The 20,595-nt window shown below is 45.3% G+C and overlaps 1 protein-coding gene across 1 annotated transcript; it reads left to right on the plus strand.

Annotated features, from left to right (window-relative positions):
- The first annotated feature begins 701 nt into the window (after positions 1–701).
- On the plus strand, positions 702–16,089 carry LOC133132939 (ubiquitin carboxyl-terminal hydrolase 2-like). The gene is made up of 12 exons (XM_061248774.1): positions 702–1,336; positions 8,415–8,465; positions 9,119–9,242; positions 9,884–9,995; positions 10,354–10,464; positions 10,921–10,985; positions 11,196–11,299; positions 11,684–11,764; positions 12,252–12,330; positions 12,825–12,932; positions 13,446–13,566; positions 14,983–16,089. Exons 1-12 carry the CDS (start codon positions 1,178–1,180, stop codon positions 15,065–15,067), a joined length of 1,200 nt encoding a protein of 399 aa, XP_061104758.1. The 5' UTR covers positions 702–1,177; the 3' UTR covers positions 15,068–16,089.
- Positions 16,090–20,595: the final 4,506 nt, after the last annotated feature.

The following is a 20,595-nucleotide window of genomic DNA, read 5'->3' on the forward strand; positions in this document are numbered from 1 at the left end:
TTTTAAGATAAACCAAGCAAGTACCTGCGTAGCATACGATAGCACATCTGGCATGAAAATGAATAGCCTACATTATGATCACCGTAACTGATGAAGGAATATGGTAGGTTTAATGTTCTATTACGAACGTGGAATGTGATAGGAAAATTCATAACTGAAACATAGGTCGATAGAAATGAATGGCAGATTTAAATATAAAACATGAAAACTGAGACTTAGACGCGTAGGTTTGTTTTTCTTCCACTGTCTCACAATAGGTATAAATTGTTTACTGTCTTATTCGTTGTCGTCAGACGAAATACAATATCCGATGGGAAATTAGCATTCTGTGTTTTGTGCGAAAAGAAAGGCCAGTCTTAATATTGGCTAGGTTATGCACTTTAGATCAGGAGGCTACTGTGTTGGACTAATCAAATATGCTAAAGCCGGACATTTTTTAGAAAACATATCCATCATCATGTGTAAAAGGCGAGAGTGAATTGCGGAGCGAGAACCTCACAGTATAAATGGAAAAATAAGTATTTCCACTAAAGCGACCCCCGAAATCACCTCTAGCGTATGTAGGACCGGTCCGCTGCCGTTTGACGTCTGAGAAGCATGAGACATCGAATGACGTCTGTATGAAGAATGAAGGGGGCGTGTACACAGCCCAGAGTAGTAAAACGCAAAAGAACACCGTTTCTCGCTGATTTCAAGGCAGAGCACCGAGCGGACTAACGGTGTAACTTGCGTTTGTGCGCGCACTGGTTTACTTTAGATAGGCTAATTTATATAACCACTAGCCTATTAACGATTCAGTAGCCTACATTTTAAATAACAACGACCTACTTCAAAATATATTTATTATATTTAATTTTGCAGACGCCGATGTAACTAAGGAATACCTACAGAAGGAGTAAACAGTTTGTGATTTTCTACTGACAGCCGTCAATTCATATTTATTCGTAGGCTACAGTTCGTATGGACAAATAGTAACGTTCTTTTCGGGACTCAGAGCAAGAACGAAGAGGCTACAGCTCCATGAAATAGGCTATACTACAATTTACTATAGCCTACGTGTTTGAGGAGGACGGCATTCGGAGATCAACGAGAAGCTTGATAGGCGCCCGAGTCATTTTTTGGAAACGCGAAAGAATCATTGTAGCCTATTAGTTGCCAAAAACGCCTTACCGCCATCATGCCCAGCATGCGACATTCGTACACCGTAACTGTTCCCGAAGACCCACCAGCCACAGCGTTCCCGTTCTTGAAGCCAGACCTGCGGCGGAAGACCTCTGCGGTGTCCGGTTCGGTGCTGGTGTCCACGTTTGTGGGTCTTCTCATTAACCAAGCCAAGGTAAGACAGGCTCATAGACAGCCTATCGGCAATGTAAAAGGAACTGTGCTAATTAGGGGGCTGCCGAATGTATGGCATTGCTCGGGTTATTTTGTAACTTGGCTAACAACGATGGATTTCTCAGGGAGATCGAGGCTATTGTTGTTAAAATAATTCGCCCATAGTGTTGGAACGGTCATCATTTCACACAGATGTTCTGCGTAGCTACTTCGCAGAAATTATCTAAAAAAGGCATTCTGGACAGAGAAAGTATGCTATTAGACCGTTTAATATAGCCTACGTGTTGCATCAAACTACCGAGACCGGTCTTTCTTCATCATTCACTAATGTTAGCCTTTGCCTTTTGAAAGTGCATGTATTTAAGGCATTTATTTGTAGGCTATAGGCATACGATAGCATTCCGTGCGGCATTCCAGTACCTACCATTGAAGCATGTTTCAGATAGCCTATCTAAAGGGGTACAGTAAAGTTCTTATTTTCTTAGTTTTTGTGTTATTGCTATTCGATGCGAATAAAGCATCATTAATAATTCTGATTAGAACTTGAGCATAATAATATAACGTAGCTAACACTGTTGGGAAAACGAGCAGTTTCTGCGGAGCGGCATGCGGAGGCGGAACAGCTTTGGCTTGCGGTGAGGGCGCTCTGCTTGTTCGCGTGCAGCTGACTGGTTATGCAACAGACAGCAGTGGCTTTAGTAGCCTACACGCTCCTCTAGAGACGCTGGCGGCGCGCCACGGACCTCCAGAAGTCTTTCAGCCCTCAAAGCAATGTACCCGGCAAATGCCCTATAGTGCATCCATTGTTACCTACGTTGTATAGCAATGCTGTAATGACTTTTTGCATCCAGCCCCTTATATTTGTTATTTACCATGTAGTGAATTTCATTTGTAAGATAATTTAATTTTAATTGCATAGAAAATGGCGCATATCATTGCACTACTTTTTGCTGGATTTAGTCACTAAGTCTTTATTCTTCCACAATTATTTCATTGGCAAGGCTGTCGTTATCCCTGCTTGTCATGTGAGTTGTGTAATAGGTAGAACATGGCAGCATGTATGCAAAACAAAAAAATTTGATCATGCAAAATACCACCCCAACATTTTCCATTGGCTAAGCCTACCCAGTGTGAACCAGATATTGACATGTACATGTATACTCTACACAGAGCGTTAGCATTCTAGAGGAAAACTGTAGAAAAAATGTAGCCTACACAGTAAAATAGGACCTATGCACGCTGTAGGAGTTTCTTTTATTGTATAACTTATAGGACTGTTCAAAATCCTCACTTCTTAAAGTAATGACCCCTTTGAAGCAGAATCTTCGGTTGTCTTTTTTTTTTTTGGGGGGCGGGGTGCTTGGGGCTTTACGTGACAAGTGAGTCGTTTTTATGAGCTACTAGAAGGAGTTACATATAATTACTGCATGTGTGGTCCAGGCCCAGTTAATCTCTTCCAGCAAATGAATTATCATGTTTATTCTGGTAAAGTAGACTTAGCTGGATGATGATGGATTTGTTGCATCTTCTCTGGTTCCACGCTGATACAGTACACCACTTGGGAGGAAAAATCACTGCAAAGTCACTGCACAATAGCCATTTTATAATTCCACACTGATGTGCCGCGATTGTTAATGCAATTCTTCAAGAAAGCTCACAGTTAAAGCACTTTGTTTTCACTGTTGCTCTCTGCTTTCATTTTGCTCTGCACAAGAGCATCTGTGGACTGAAAGAGTAAGTGTGATGCATAGGTGCGAGTGGCCATTCCCCTTGAAGCCTGTTTACCGAGTAAACATCTCACTGGGCTACTTTTCATACGGGGTGGTGTCAGCAGCAACTTGAGAACCTGATTTGTTTTACTTTTCTCAGAATGATGTAGTTGCATAACACCTTGGGCTATACTGCCCTGGGCCACCAGGACTATGAGGGTACACAGTTATATAACAGAGAGTGGAGTGTTTTTTGTTGTTGTTCTCAAGTGTTTTGTATCGCTGTAGCATGTGACAGCTCTGGTCTTAAGATACGGTGCCCTGAAGGTCTGAAGGTACGGTTGCCTCATTAGAAACCTACGGCAGTTTAGTGTGCTGTAAAGCTGCCAGGAGTTCTTGTCATTATAACATCCTTAGGAACTGACTCCTGACTGAAAAGCACCCGTTTGAGGTTTGAGGGTTATTACTTGGGAGGCCTGGCCAATCCACTCTCAGCGGGATTGACACCAGGGTTAGCGGAGTCCATTCCCATTCAGTCAGTTTGGGTAATGAAACCAAAATTCAATCCACAAAGTGAGAAAATAGGCCTATAATGTCATATGGGAGTTTTGATTTACTTTATTTTCACAGCTAGCGAAGAGGATTTCAGTTCATTTCCCGAATTATGACTTGAATTGAAATCGGGTGACCCAAACCTAACTGATACAGAAACCCTGAACTGACCCGTCCTGACCAGTGTGTCTGCTCTTCCAATACTGCCTTTGTGTTTGTACTGCACGTGGTGTACTGCTGTACTGCTCTACCGCTGCCCTTTCTCAAGGACCCTCTTACAACCTGCCGGCCCCTCTGCCAGTGCTCTCCTGCTGCTCCTTTTGGTTCTCTAGCATGTGGTGCATGATGTCAGGAACCCCTTGCCCCCACCCCGGCCCACCCCCATTTTCTTTGCCCCTGGGTTATTTCGCGGACATCTGGCACAGTACCACCAGGACAGAGTGTTCTCTACCTCTCGCCGGCAAGGCCTGTGCCAGCTGAATTCCTGGACAGCGCTCCACGGAACAGAATGCGCCGAACGCATTCCATCCCGCGCAGATATCTCGCTCATCCCTGAACAAAAGTCATGAGCTATCCAACAGTGCACGTGTGGCTTTTTCATTACTCATCGAATTTGCTTCTCGGGAATTTCGCAATTGCATGATTATGATGATATGAGACCTTATCACTGTGGTGTGAGGTTGTAAACTGGGCCTAGGTCACTGTATTGGCCAGGCAAGGTGAGATTAGATGACGGCTCTGATAAGTTGATCATTGACCCTGCAAGGTACCTACTCTTTTATGGCTATGATACTGCAGGGAAGGCCAGGCAAAATCTTTTAGTTCTGTGCTGAGCTACTCCATTGCCTGTAGTGGACTAGACTACTCCACTTCCTGTAGTCCTCTAATTATCAGTAAAAATATTGTAAGTGTCTGATTAAGAACAATGAACGGCGTGTTTCAATTCAGAGGTTGTACAATAATAACAGTAATGAAAATGGTGTTTGAATGCCTGAAGTGGGCTTTTGCAGGCTCATGATGGTCCTGTGGTATATGATGGTCCAGGCCTGTTCTATGGCACTGTATGTCACTGCTCTGTGAGTTGAGGGCACTGAGCAGGGGCAGGTTGAAGCAGTGTCGATGTTATGCATGTATACTGTGGCCTGGGCTTGATTTCAGGCACCGTTGCCATCACTAAGCTGATGACCGGGGCCAGGGCTACTGCTTCCTGCTCAGAGGGAGGTTATAAAACCAGGATTAGTGGCTCTGCCATGCCGTATCACACCCTGGTACACTGTGACCCACTTCCGCCTGTATGGTCAGAGAGAGGGAGAGGGGGAGAGAGATAGAGAGAGCAGCAAGGGATTACGAGCTAGTGTGTGTGTGTGTGTGTGTGTGAATGATTAAATCCCACTCTTTCACTCACACACCTACGCACACGCACATTCCCGTTCACTCACGCGTACACACACGCACATCTCCACAGCGCACACATCAGACGCACTTCTGCTGGTCTTTCCATTTAGACATACACGTCCGTGAGTGTACGCGGTCGCTGAAGTCGCTGGCGCGTAAGGAACCGTGTAAACTGCAGGCGTTTGCACATTCTTCAGATGAGCCGATGTCACTATGTGGAAAAAGGGAAGGTGTCATTAGCTCATCATATTCGGAGAACGGCCAGAAGTGTTGTCTCCTGGAAGCGTCGGGGGGCGTGTGTGAGGCAGCGGCGAGGAGCAGGCCTCGAGGTGCGGACGGCTGACGTCAGAACGCCAGTGTGTGCGAGGCAGCGAGCACGTCCCTGCCGATGGGAATGGGGTCCATTAGTCACTCCGGCTGAAGGGGGTTTCAGGCCTCATCGGGAACGCTAACGGCTAACGCGTTTGACGTCATCAGCAGGGCCCCATCCAGACAAGCGCCTAACCAGATTAGTTCAGTTTCAGGCAGATGAGTCAAAAATGCTCTGATTGGGGAGGTTTGGTGTAATTCCGGTCCCATGTTCTTTTGTCTGTGCGTGTGTGTATGTGCGTGTGTCTACATCCATGTATGAGTGCGTGTGCATTTACATTAATTTTGGGACGAATGCATTTGAACATAAACATTTATCATGTTGTGTAACCGTAGTCTCGTCTGCATATTAAATTCAGTGTCCGCCATCAACAGTATTCATTAACGGCATCTCCATGGCCCGGCACAGACTCGTAACAGCCTGGATGGTCATTGGTCGGTGAAAGTGACCTGGGTGTGTTTTTCCGCTCTCAGCAGTGCAGTGGAGCCTTTCCAGTCTGCCTCTGCAGTGACCAGAGCAGACAGCTAATCAGTCAGGGGGGGCGGGGGGGACAAGGGCCGGCGTGACTCAGTGGAAATATACCGCGTGTGCTCAAGACCTGTACCCGCTTTATCAAAAGAGCAAACACATTCCCTCTGGTATCTTCCACTCCGCTGCCAAATGGCTGTTCTCCCAAAACAATCGCAGTGGAGAAACGCAGGCCGGGAAAGGTCACGAGCCCTGATACCCGAGCGGGGCCTGAGCTGGCGAAACGGAGACGGAGAGTAACGCATGTTCCGTTACTGAACACCGCGTCCCATGAGGGCCGTACGTCCTGTTCTGCTCTCCCGGGACAGACCCGCGGTCCTCGCTCAGGCCCGTTTGTGCCGTCTGGGATGGCCGGCCGGGCGTGGCAGAGCAGCAGTCAGCGGTCCCGCAGGTGGGGGACAGGCACTGTGCGTGGCAGGGACCGAGCTCCATGTGGGTCTCGACGGGCGTAACCCGGACTTCATGTCTCAGACAGACATCTGGGTTACTGCAAGGCCTCCAGCAACTATCTGTAAAAATAGCCGTGCGTGGAGAAAGAGGATAGGTTGAGACCGGGGGAGAAAGAGAGAGAGAGAGAGAGAGATGGTGGATGAGAGAGGGAGAGGGAGAGTGAGGTTGAGATGGGGGGATGAGAGATAGAGAGGGAGTGTGAGATTGAGGGAGGGTGTGAGTGGGAGGGTGTGAGAGGGAGAGAGCAAGGGTGAGAGAGAGAAATTCCTGTAAGAAACTAAGAAAGGTGCCGGGGGTGGCTGGGGCTGGTGCTGTTTTTGGTATGGCTGACGTCAGCGAGGTCGTCCAATGGCGCGAGGGCCGGTGTGAAAGGCTTCTATTTCAGGCAGAAATCAACGTGCCGCAACCTCTCGTCCGGAACACATCCAACAGCAGATTTGCACAAGCACCTATCTTAGAACTGTGACTGCACTCCTAGGAATGTGGTGCTGCTTAACAGTCACCTGTATCCAAGTTGATGCATTCAACACATGTCGTCAGTTATCTCATGTTAAGGAAGCAAGTTAAGTACCTAAACACAAATCTGGTTAAGGTCAATTCCTCAAACATCTTCACCAGACCACACCGCACTGCTGCCCTGACCGTGGTCATCCCAGAGATATCTGGTAGCAGGAGCGCACCATGGATATTTACGTTAAGGTGCCTGTACAAGTGCCTTTCACTCATTATTTCACCCTTATTTGGAGAGCTCAAGATTTCAGTTTGGCCGTAATCTACAGTTACTGAATCTTTTGTTTCAGACAGATGGCGGAAACTTATATAATAATGAAATGTCACTGTGTTTCCAAGCCCCATCCACAGAACAAAAAAGATTGCCAGATTTCAGCCAGTTTGACTGGTACAGTATATTACTGGACACTGAATTCAGTCAAATTTGATCTAATTCAGGTCCTCACAAAATATCACACTACATATCAAAACAAAATAGGTCAATTTAATGGTGAGAATGACAAAGACAAAAACAGGGTTCTGAAAAACAATGGCAGCAGTGACAAAATTTACTTTTATCTAATAGACGACAGAAATGGGCTGCATTTTAGATTTGCTCCAAATAAGTTCAAATAACTAGATGAAACCGGTCACTGGGGCTGGGGTCATCAGTAGGTCATCAATGGCCTCTTCTTCTGAAGCTCATGTCAAGTCTAGTGAGTATGTCAGGGTGAACTCCTGGGTCCTCACTGCCAGGATCCGCGATGGGTAGAAATATACTAAAATGCATTTTATTAAAGGTACTAAATAAATGCACCTATAAACTGCTGTCAGAAGGGTGGATAGGTGGCCTTGCAGATGGTACAGCACTATAAAACAAAGAAAGACAAAAAGACAAATTACAAACTTTTAACAAATTAAATACATAGAGTACATACAAATGCACATATTTTGGACGCATGTATTTGAAATACAACCCACAGTTTCTTTTCCACTGTATGGAATAAACGCCTGAAGAAACACAGCATGAGATAGCATTTCGGTGGGCTGCCCAATCTATAGTCTTTACTCTGACAGAGTGCATAGGCTTTCTGCTGGACTCTTAAAAACTGTGGCAGACTTGATTTAATGCTGAGAAGCTTGCTGTGTGTGCCTTCTACACCTCTCCTGTGAGGCAGCCGTGTCCGTTTCCTGCTAAGTTATCGACCCTCGCACACTCTACCAGCCTGCGATCCTCCTCAACACCAACGCAGCAATCACACCAACATTCAGCATTGTGGACACCGGCTGCTCCGTACAAATATAAATCTCATGAAACATCTCGCCACCAGTTTCGTGTCAGCCTAACCTTGGCTGACCTGTTCAGTATCTCAGACGTACTGCAGTATCTCCCACCGCTATCATATTCCTCCTTTCTGCCTTCAACAGCCCGTCACCTTCAACCTTCAGTCCTAATTATCACCCGTCTCCACTGTGTTAGCCTTGAGCCCTAATCAGAGTCCTCTACTGTTTTTAACTGTACAGTGTCCTGCTGCCTATCTTATTTTGTCACTGACAGTCTTTCTCCTTCGTTGCTTTCCAAACAGAATTCCAAGAATGCCCAGGGCCTGGTGGGACTACGGAATCTGGGGAACACTGTAAGTATGTGGAACTGGGTGTCCAAATGCTGTCATTCATAATAAATGGTTTCATACCCACAGTAACAAGGCAAGGTGACCACATCATTACATTACATTATTGGCATTTTGCAGACGCTATTATCCAGAGCGACGTACAGTTGATTAGACTAAGCAGGAGACAATCCTCCCCTGGAGCAATGCAGGGTTAAGGGCCTTGCTCAAGGGCCCAACGGCTGTGCGGATTTTATTGTGGCTATTGTGGGATTAGAACCACCGACCTTGGTGTCCCAGTCATTTATCTTAACCACTACGCTACAGGCCGCCCAGGATGAAACCCAAATCTTCAAACACAGTTCAAACTCAGTTCTTTACTTGTCTTCCTAGTTGCAATGCAACTTGAATTTCAAGTACTAAATAATGTATTTGGGATGGAATATGAGATTCTTCCATCAAATTGGTCAATTCGTCTGTCCACATGTATGTACATACAGTATGTGTATCGCTGCTATCTAATTATGTTAACAAAAACATTTTGGAATAACACCCAAGCAAGGCAACAGCCCCAAACCCAGACAGCATGTGTTCCTGCCCTGTGAGAATGTGTTTGCAGGAGTTTAACCTTTCACCTCTGCTGAACTTTGAACCTCGGTCTACTCTCTCTTTCCCCACAGTGCTTCATGAACTCCATCCTGCAGTGTCTGAGCAACACGCACGACCTGCGGGACTACTGCCTCCACAACTCCCACCAGCGAGACCTCAACAACAACCGGCGGCCCAACACCGCACTCATGGAAGGTGAGAGAGCCGACCTGTACCCCACCCCTGCACAGTTAACTACACAACTTCAGCAGAAAGCTGCTCCCGTTTCAGTTCAGATGTGTCTTTTTAAAAGCATATACCTGACACTTTTAGCCAAAGGCACTTAGAGATGGTGCAACACGTCACGTAGACCACCACCAGAGGAATAGACAATAATCGTTTTCACACACGCAGCCTTGCCCAGCAGGTTGGCTGAACTTTGCCATTTTTGGGGTCATGCAGCTTCCTACACCGTATACGGCCTCACCGTCACATGTCCGTGTCATGGAGAGGTGATAGAGAAGGTTCTAAAGTGCCCTCTGGTGTGTGTGCACATTTCATCCCCATCTCCAAGTATTTAGCAGTCGCTTGTTCAGACCACAATTAATGACACTGTCATGCATGAATGCAGTCAACCCGGTAAAATACCAGATAGTCCTTGGTTGTGTAAACGAGAGAAGCCACTAGTGTGGGCCCGATGAACTTAATATGCCACTGTTCTGGATTCCTTATGTTCAAACAGTCAAGTAAATGAACAATGGTGGTTCAGTCAAAATGCAGAAAGAGAAATGGCCTCAATAACACGAGTGCTCTGTTGCTGTGGTCTCTAATGTGCCCTTGTCCTCTGGTCTCTCCAGAGTTTGCGAAGCTCACCCAGACCCTGTGGAGGGCAACCAGCAGCGACGCCATCAGCCCATCCGACTTCAAGACCCAGATTCAGAAGTACGCCCCCAGATTTGTGGGTTACAAGTAAGTACCACCAAGTGCACAGCGTTCATCTGAGTCATATAAATGAACCGTGAATATTTCACTGTGCAGAGTGACACATTCAACACTGCATGGCATTATTGAAGATTTCTCTTTCTCTTTTAAATTGAAATATTCTTATAGACCACGAGTATTGCCTAAGCAATTATTTACATGAAAATATAAAGCAATGGAGGTGGCAGTCCATTAGACTCTCTCCTGAGTTGTCCAGTCGGTACTTATTACGATTTTTTAAAAACATATAAGTAATGCTTATTTCATTGGGAAACAAACTATATAAAAAAGTTATAACAATAATAATTATAATAATAATAATAATGTCTTGCTCATTCTACTCCAGCCAGCAGGACTCCCAGGAGTTCCTTCGCTTCCTGCTCGACGGCCTGCACAACGACGTCAACCGTATCGCCGTTCGACCGCGGATACACATGGAGGACTTTGACCACCTGTCGTAAGTATCGACCTCGCTGTGCCTTAGAGTCACGTCTTTCAGTGCAGCAGCCAGAGTCTTTCCTGTCACTGCTGTGACTGAGCGGAAATATAATCGCTAAGCTCTCTAACAAAGGCATGCTCGTAATGAGCACCGCGATCTGACCAATAAAAAGTCAGCATTTAACATTCAGCCAGTTTATTTTGCCTCCAACAAAGCTGCTTTGAGATACAATGAGACCTTTTTTGTTGTTTTTGGATATTTCCCCACATAAGTAGAGATGTGTAGCCTTAGTTGGCATCTCAGACGATTCCGCGGTCTACACAGGTAGCTGAGAAACACATGGTGTAGGGTCGTGAATACTACTTTTACACTAAAGTCACTGATTGGTGGAGCCTTAATGGGAGGTTTGGTGCAGGAGTGTGTGGGCGGGGCTGTCCTTGATTGACATCTCCATTTGTATTCTGTCCTCCACAGAGATGACGAGAAAGGCAGAATGATGTGGAACAAGTACCTGGAGAGAGAGGACAGCAAAATAGTTGGTGAGTTGACATTCCATTGTTGCATTCTCTGCTGAATGCCTTATGTTGGCACATTGTGTGTGTGTGTGTGTGTGTGTGTGTGGGTGTGTGTGTCTGTGGATCATGTATACACACTGTAAGTGTGTGTGTGTGTGTGTGGATCATGTATACATACTGTGAGTGTGTTGTGTGTCTGTGTGTGTGTCTGACTGTGTGTGTCCGTCTGTGCAGATCTGTTCGTGGGACAGCTGAAGAGCTCCCTGACCTGCAGTGACTGCGGCTACTGCTCGACCGTCTTTGATCCATTCTGGGACCTGTCACTCCCCATCGCCAAGGTGTGTATACATGACCCGCACACACTCTCACACACACACACACACATACAACACACACACACACAACACACACACTCTCACACACACACACAACACACACACATACACACACACACACACAACACACGCATACACACACTCACTCTCACACACACACATACACATACACACTCTCTCACACACACATACACATACACACACACACACACACACTCTCACACACACACATGCAACACACACACACAGACTCACACGTAAATCATCAGTACATAAGAATGTAAATGTGCACAATGAGACACACAGCATAAGAGGAAAGGCCGTGTAGGCTGGGCTGAGCCTGAGCTGTCAGTCATGACGTGACCTCTGCGCTGTGTCTCTCTGCAGAAGAGCTCAGGAGAAGTGAGTCTGACCGACTGCATGAGGCTCTTCACTAAAGAGGACGTGCTGGACGGAGACGAGAAGCCGGTGAGTGCTCGTCTGTCTCTTCTGTGTCCCCATCAGGGGTGGGAGGTCCAGGTTCACACAGTAGTCCTCCCCTGCATTTGGTTCCAATTGCCTCTTCAGCTAGGAGGTAGAGCCAATTAGTGAAATCGGGTGGCTGATTTCATGGGTTCAGAAACAGATGGCAGGATTTTTACTTTGTGACCCCTGGACTTTCCACCTCTAGACCCCATTCCTTTCCCCCTTTAGCTGCTTCCCCCACACCGTACAGTGTTCAGTGTTAAATTGACTCTTAACAGCATACATGTATTGAACCTCTGTTAGGGTTGAAGTATCACTGGACCTTCTACAGCCAGTATTAGCCTGTTGCTTTCGATGATTAATCATGTTGCTCAATGCTTTTTTGGCCCGGGATACAACGTCAAAGACAGTGTACTTTGTACTGTAGCTTCATGTCTGCTCTGTTAAATATTTTGTGTGTGTGCGTGTGTGTCCTTGTTGTCTCTTACAGACATGCTACAGGTGTAAATCCCGAAGGAAATGTATGAAGAAGTTCACCATCCAGAAATTCCCCAAGATCTTGGTGCTTCGTATCCTTTCACGAGAAGACCACAAAAGTTACAGATTAATGATAGGGTGAAGTAAGGTAATTTGGGACACTTCTTTCTAAATGCAGCTTCTGAGTCTGCCTTCAGCACCAGCCTTAATAAGTCTGGTGAGGTCAGATTCAGAAGCTGAAGTGTCCCAAATTACCTGACTTCACCCAAATAATAATAATAGTAATGGTGATAATAATTATTATTTATTTACAGTACTCAAAGAACATTTTCCAGAAACAAAAAAGCAGACACAATTCACATTGGAATGTACAAAGACATATAAATGTTAGAAAATAACAGTTAAAGGTCAATTCATTTAAATAAAATGTTTAACATTGTTTATTTCTTTACACAGTGCACATGTATCGCATACATATTAGTACATATAATGACCATATGTTCCAGTAAGCGTGTGGAAGTGCAGGTGGCAGTGATGTACAAGTTGATGTTAAAAGCGTATTTCTTAACTGAGCGCCTCGCCCCAGATCTCAAGCGCTTCTCTGAAGCTCGGGTCAGAACCAGCAAGCTCACCACGTTTGTCAACTTCCCCCTGCGGGACCTGGACCTCAGGCAATTTGCGTCCGACAGGAGCGGTAAGCACTTTGGCCCTCGCTCACTCACGACACGCCCAACCCCCCTCCCGCTGCGTTTTACTGCAGCATCGCCGTGACACACCGCCAACTCACCCACTATTTAAATGCAATAATAGCAACTGTAACAACCATCTCTTTCTCACTCTCTCCCCCCTCTCTATCTCTCTCAATCTCTCTCTCTTTATCTTTCTCCATCTTTCTCTCTCCCTCCCCTTCTCCCGTTCCCTCTTTCACTCTATTTCTCTTTTTCTGTTCCTCACGCTTTCTCCCTCACCCTCCCCCTTTCTTGCCCTTCCCCTCCCTCACCACCTCCTTCCCTCTCTCGTTCAGTGCTGTCTTTTTCACTCCCTCCCTCTCTCTTTCCATCTCAAATTCAAATATACTTTATTTGCATGACAAGTAATTTAATGCACCAACAATCCCCCCACCCAAAAATGAATATTTAAAGGTAAAGAAATGGAGAATAAGTGTATCACGGGTAATGAATAAAGCGTGTCTCTCCTTCCTCTCCAGCGGATGCAGTATATAACCTGTATGCAGTGTCCAATCACTCAGGCACCACGATGGGCGGCCATTACACAGCCTACTGTCGCAACCCCACTCTGGGAGAGTGGTACAACTTCAACGACTCCAGGTACAACGACTCTCCCTCACCCCCAAATCCCAACCTCCCCCCTCTCTGCATACCCGCAGGAGAGACCTCACATGCTGAAAGATAATGGAAGATGTGTTTATAAAAAGACAGTGTCAAACACGGGCTGTTATTGGTGGATGAGTCCCCTATGAGTTTCACACGCCCACACAAGCCTACGTATGTCCTGTCACACACAGTCACGCTTGCATATGCGTGCTCACACCTGCCCACACATGGGCACATACACGCGCTTGCGCCAGCATACAGCTGATCGTAACACCATGCATACGCGTGCACACAGGATTTCACTTTTGTACACACAGGCGCAAACACACGTGCAAATACTCAGACATACTCTCTCACACACACTCACACAAACAGACACACACATACTCACACACACACACACACACGCTCACATATAGACGCACTGACACACACACACGCACTCTCTCTCACACACACACTCACACACACACTCAGACACACACACTCACACGTACACACAGACACACACTCACACACACACACACACACAAGGTCGTTTCTCTCCCTGCACTCTTGAGTGCAGTGTCAGTGATTCAAACTGAAAGGAAATAAAGAGGCTTTATTCTGCTCGCTGGCAGCTTTCCTCTGCTCTCCTTCCTCTCCTCCCTCCCTCTTTCACCCTCTCTCTCTCTTTCTCTCTCTCCCCCACTCGCTCTCCCACATCTCTGTCAGCGCTATTCTCCAAATATATCCAACCCCCCTCCCCGGGTTCCCAACCCCCTCCTTTGATTCAGCTCACACGCTCCTTCCTTCTCTCAGCCTCTGCTCTCTTCCTCTGCTCATCTGTCCATCCCCACCACGCACACTTCCCTCTGTTACCCAGCCTACGCAACACTGCTGCCCACATCTCTCCGCACTGCAGCCTGCCCTCACGGAGGACACAATATATGATGAAGATAATCATATATTCATATATTCATATATTCATAATATATCATTTAAAGTATAAATACTGCCACTTTGAAACATTTCTCCCATTACCTATAGGGAATATACCGCTGAGCATTGAAATAAAATATATACAAGATCCAATCAACTTTTCACAATAAACAGGCAAATAGACCGATTAATTACTTATTACTAATTAATTATTACAGTGAAGAGTATTAATTTAAAAATGTAAAAATTGTTTTTAAATATTTTATATGAATTATTATTCATTTATTTAGAAAATATCTCATACGTTAATTTAAAACAGGCTAATATTTTGTATTTGACAGGAAAAACAAATTATTACAAGACTAAAATGCTTGTTAAGGCTTTTGCAGCGCTCTCCCTCTGCCATGCCGGTGTTGTGGGTAAATGGTTGAAAAGGCCCCTCTCTGTGCTGTGTGACTCACAGCCTCTCTCTCCCTCTCTCCTCCGCAGGGTGACGCCCATGTCTTCCAGCCAGGTGCGCAGCAGCGATGCCTACGTGCTGTTCTATGAGCTCGTCACCTCCTCACGAGTGTGAGACCCCACAGAAACGGGGGCTCCCGCCTCCCTTCACCGCCCGCCCCCGCCCCTCTGACCCCCGCCAGAGACAGCAGGGGGTGGGGCTGCCAAGTGTGTCCGTGGACTTCTGAGAGAGCTGGAACTCACTGGAACCCTGCCTCCACATCCCGCTAACCCCCCCCCCCCTTACATCTCCTCTCTCTCTGACCCCCGGGGGTTCCTAAGGGGGGGGCAGGTGTGTGTGTGTGCCAGTGTTTGGGGGTGTCTCCAGGCAATAACCCAGACGGCCGTGAGTCCCTCTCGGCTCCCTCTCCACGCACTGTGAAAGGACTACATCTCCCAGTGCGACTTGTGTTTAGTTCGTCTTTGCTTCCTGTGTTACTTTCCAAGATGGCACTCACCTTAAAGACGCCCTCCACTTTTTCCATGTTCGTCCTGGATTTCCCCCGCTGGGAGCTCCCTGCCGCCCTGGGAGACGGAACAGTTTCACAGCGCCCCCTGCTGGCCCTTCCTGAAATCCGAGGACGCGGAAGGCGAACAGGCGGACAGACAGGGACGTCTCTTCCTCCACACGCCCCCTCTTCCTCGTCGTCTTTCTTGAGTCTCCCCCCGTCGGCCCGCGCTCTTCCCTGCCCGTTGGCGGAGGGGAGGGAGGCCGGGCCAGTGCCACTCCGGCCTTTCGTTGGTCTCCGGGGACGTTCCTCTCACTGTCGCTGTTCCTGGGTTTAAATCATGTGAAGGAGACCTCAGTGGTGTGAACTGCTTTATCATTGACACGTGAAGGAAAGGAAGTTTTGAAAACATGATGCGTGTATATTTTTGTATTATGATATGATGCAATATTGAGAATGTACTATACAGTGGTGCTGCAAGTGGCCATTACTGTTTTTGGTTAATTTAACGGGATAAAGGCAAAACTTTTATTTCATGTTGACTGGTGATAATGATGTGTGATGAATTCAGTTTTTAACTCAAAGGAAAAAAAAGATATTTAAAGGCATATATATATTTATATATACCTGAATAAATTTAAGAAACACATCTCTGTATTTGTGTTTTATTGTGATACTGTTTGACAGGTGCTTATGCTTCCACACACATGCTTAGTGTCCTCTTGTCTCACATCAGCTGGTGTCAACATAGTCCAGCTCTTACTTGAGCAAGGTCTACCTGGAGCTGGACCAATTCCTTTGATACCAAGCTACCTTTAAACCTGATGAGGGAGACAAGCGCTTCTTTAGATTATAAATTTTAACTATTCTTGCGTATAGGGTGATGTCTGAATCATTGGCACGCTGATTTCCTTGCTGATTTTAAAGTGAAAGCAGAAACTAGCAGACACTGTGATTTTCCAGGAACAAATCTGAGGGCCATTTGCCTAAAGAGTTCACACACCTTGTTTCCAAGATTAAAATAGGTTTATTATTTGCCACCACAGCCTTCCTGGACTGGAGTTCTCGAGCTACACTGCAAAAAAAAGTTTGCCTTAACAAGTGTTTTAGTCTTTTAATGAGACTTAAAATTCTCTCAGATAGAAAACATTTAAGTTCTAATGACAGGTGAAATTGTCTTGCCTCATTGGCGAAATGTGTAAAACTGTCATACCTTTTTGGCAAGCTCTTTGTCTTATTTAGCACAAAAGTAATAGAAATTAAGTCTAAATATATGACTAAAATAGATTTACGTTTCATTTCTGCTGTGTTCTCTGTGTGTGTGCTCACCTTGAGTCATTTCAGGTCTTCAAGAGAAGGGAGATTTACAACACAGAAGATCTAGTCATGTGGGAAACTTGAATTCATAAAATATTTTTCATATTGACTGGTGCATTCAGAATTAAGAACAGAACTGCATAGTCGCCCATCTTGGCTTTTCAATCATATACATATATCTAAAAGGACTTACATACACTCACTGAGCACTTTATTAGGTAGACTTGTGCACCAGCTTGTTAATGCTAATATTAATCAGCCAATCATGTGGCAGCAACTAAAGGCATAAAAGCATGGTCAAGAAGTTTTGAGATTTGTAATTGAAAAAATCACATGTGGTTAAAGTGCACATTGTCAGATTTTCATAAAGGGTTTTTCTATCATTTTAGTTTTCACCATCTAAACATTACAGCAGTTACAGCAATGTTATGTAAATGAACATACTCATGTTTAGTATATTGTTGCATATTCTTTGCATGCCATGACTTCCTGATGTCTGTGACCTATCAATATCATCAGTCTGGATATATTCTTTTCAGTTTGTCCTACAAGTGATACTAAAACTTTTTGCATTCAAATGGCTTTAAGTCATTAAGGGTGCAAGGTGTGAAATGAGCCTCAAACCACTGTGCTACTGCCTAATATGCTGTATATATGAAAATAATTGTTTCTCCTGAATATTTTTTCCATTGAGTTCAACAGCAAAATTTGCCAGGAGAAACAATTATTTTTGTATCTACTGCATATCTGGAAGCAGCACGGTGGTATTTATTATTATTTTTCTTATGACAAATCTCAAATTGTGGAGTACAGAGGCTAATAAATAAATGATGGGTCTTTGTCCCAAACAATATGGAGGGCACTGTACATGGGCAATATTGCCAGAGCTGGGAAACATAATTAATATGAATTAATAAATAATTCCCAGACCAGCAAGTGTATATGCTGCCACACTACATTATATGCAGCCATTTAGTGCTTTTATCCAGAGTGACTTACACAGGTCAAAGGTCAGACATCAAAGATCAGTACTCAGATCAGTACCACAAAGGGGAATGATGGGAATGAAGAAACAGACTCAAATGACATCTTTTCAACAGAGGTGGAAAATCCAGGTGCTGAAAGTAAAAGTCCACTCCAGTATTTTGTTCCAATCACCTGGATTTGTTAATTAGCACAATTCATCCACCAGGAGGTAGAACTAATTACTGACATCAGTTGGCTGAGTTCATGGGTGGAAGAAACACATAGGAAGACTTTCTGAGCCCTGGACCTGTCCACCGCTGCTTGTCAACAGCCCAACTGAACATTCAACTCAGAAGTAAACTGCTTTTTTGATATTTCCGATATTTCACTAATCAGGTTTGGGGGCTGGTTAAAGTGAGAGGGCTGGGCTGGAGGAGGAGAGGTACATCTTGAAGAGATGGCTCTTCAGGGTGCCCTGGAAGAGGGCCAACCTCTCTGCTATTTGGAAAGCTTATTCAACCACAAAGTTTACTGCCGGCTTTACAATGGCTGGTATGGAGCAATCACGGGTCTGCGGTTCAAAGGAAAAGGAAAACAAGACTTAATGCACCTCCCAGTGCAGCTTGTACTGCGATGCTATGCCTCTAGAGGCTATACATCTGAGCAGGTTAATCTTACAGCATCTGCTCATGATCATATGCATAAATATCAGTGTTTATGTGCGTACCTCCTTTCCTTCTCGGTTCAAAAGCGTTCATCTTTGTGAATAGCGATTTCAGGCTGCCTGCATCATAGGAAATAATTCCACCCGAAAAAAGATGAACTATAATTTCAAAAAACATAATCTGAAGATGCAGACATAATGAAGGTATTAAGTTAATGTACAAGGTGCTTGCATTGGGTTTAACTGGCATGCAGTTTTAGTGTATGTCCACTAGAGGTCAGTGTAGCCACACAGTGTGTTACACAACGGTCCTCACGTGAGCTCTTGAGATTTGTAGCTGTGTTTTCTGTGCCCTTGAAGGTCATATTTATTGAAATCCTCTTTGTTGCTGTTTGGCTGAAAAGGTGAACGGATGTTTTTCTGTGTGCTGGAGGGCCATTGAGAGGCTGCAGATCTCTGCTAAGAAAGGCCCTCACCGCCTTGTTGTCAGTGCCATTTGCTTTGCTTTGCAGCAGTGACCTTTGAATAGGCTCAGAATTATCTGTAAGCTGCGGCCAATGAGCTCATTAAAAGGGCGGTTAAACGTGTGTGGAGGAGGAGGAGGAGGAGGAGGGGGAGGAGGACAAGGATGAGGAGGAGAAGATGGTGTCATTGAAAGTGAAGGTTACTCCTTGAATGTAAAATAAATTAGAGTCAGTTCTTGGTGAGCAGTGGCCAGTAGTGAGAATGTGTGTGCGTGTTTGTGCACATGTTTGTGTGCTTACGCACATGGGCGTGTGTGTGTCTGCCTGTGCTGGTGTGTATTGGTGTCAGTCAGCTCACGTTTGTGTGTGCGTGCTCGTGTATGTGCATGGGGGCGGGGAGGGGGTGGTCACCGTGACCATGTGGATTACGTTTCAAGGCTAAGACAGGTGATCTGTTTGAGAAGAGCCAGGAAGTGAAGAGAGGGGGATAGAATTATCCACACCAGCCTGACTGTGGTGTCCAAAGAAACATGACTCCAGTGAGACCGGCCACCGTGCCACCAGCAGCCAATGCGCACCATGTCATCTCTCGTCCTCACTGCCACCATTACGGCTCTTAACTGCACACAGGAGAACATTATACAGGCATTTACTCAGGTAAACCCCCAAATCTCAGTGCACGGACAGCTTCACATGCCTGTCAATCACAGGTATTACAGATGACACAAATAGAAAATGCTTTAAGACTATTTCAGAGCAGCCATACTGGCAGGGAGCTCCCCGCAGCCATAGTTTGGTTGACTCCGGTTGTGAGATAACATTATCATGAACATGTCTTAGAATTTCTGTTTAAGTCCAAGAAAAACATTCCAGGCATTTGCATACAAGGTTATGTGCAATATCCCAAGTATTGAAATATAAGATTTCCTAACATTGCATTTATGATAAAATCAATTTGAATGCCCATCTAAATTGTACAAAATACAAAATTGAATAAGGTTAATAACTGAATCGTGTTCCTGTAGCCTATTGTTTCATATGAAAAATATAGGAACCTGTTCAAATGTGAAACATTTACAGAAAAGCACAACATTTACAGAAACGTTACAGGAATGTTCTGAGAGTTGAGATTATTCTTTTCTCTTTTAAGCGCATGTTTTCTTGGTGTTTTCTTAAGGCAGCCTACATGTACGTAGAGCCGGAAGCCCGGTGTCCTGCGTGTTTCCGTGCACTGCTAAGTGTGCACAGCGGGCAGGTGTCGGCGCCTTGGGGAGCCTTGCGTGGACCAGCTCCGTGCGTTGCCGTGGCGTTGTGCAGGTTCAGCACTGCAGCCCGGTTCACTGCGCGTCCGCGGATTGGGTTGTTCTCGAGGGGTGTCAAGTTTTCCGTGACTGCAGATAGGCCCGGGGTTAACTACAGCAAAACTGCGGGGCATCAACCCGAAACTTCTCATCCTAGGCCCTCTTAAGAGCCTACAGTGGGAAGACGCGGGTCTGGAAGAAAACGTGCAGTGCCTTACATCATTTATTTGGCTGCCTGTGTCAGATTAAATAAAGAAATGTCAACATATGAATTGTCAACTTCAATGTCAACTGTTGTATTACAAATTATATGTTAAGTATGACAAATTAAAACTACACAGTAAAACATACAGTGTTAATTAAACTATAATAGAGGAGGCTACATACTGTATGAGTCCAATGGGACTATGTAGCAGTAAGATCTGAATTAACAAGTCAACAGG

This window comes from Conger conger, chromosome 7 (genome assembly GCF_963514075.1).
Source record: "Conger conger chromosome 7, fConCon1.1, whole genome shotgun sequence".
Taxonomy (NCBI): Eukaryota; Metazoa; Chordata; class Actinopteri; order Anguilliformes; family Congridae; genus Conger; species Conger conger.

Excerpts from the sequence above, each read along its gene's own strand:
- LOC133132939 (XM_061248774.1), top strand. The coding sequence starts at position 1,178 with ATGCCCAGCATGCGACATTCGTACACCGTAACTGTTCCCGAAGACCCA. Across the intron at positions 9,996-10,353 it reads CCCAGATTTGTGGGTTACAA|CCAGCAGGACTCCCAGGAGT; the intron begins GTAAGTACCACC and ends ATTCTACTCCAG. Across the intron at positions 10,986-11,195 it reads AGAGGACAGCAAAATAGTTG|ATCTGTTCGTGGGACAGCTG; the intron begins GTGAGTTGACAT and ends CCGTCTGTGCAG.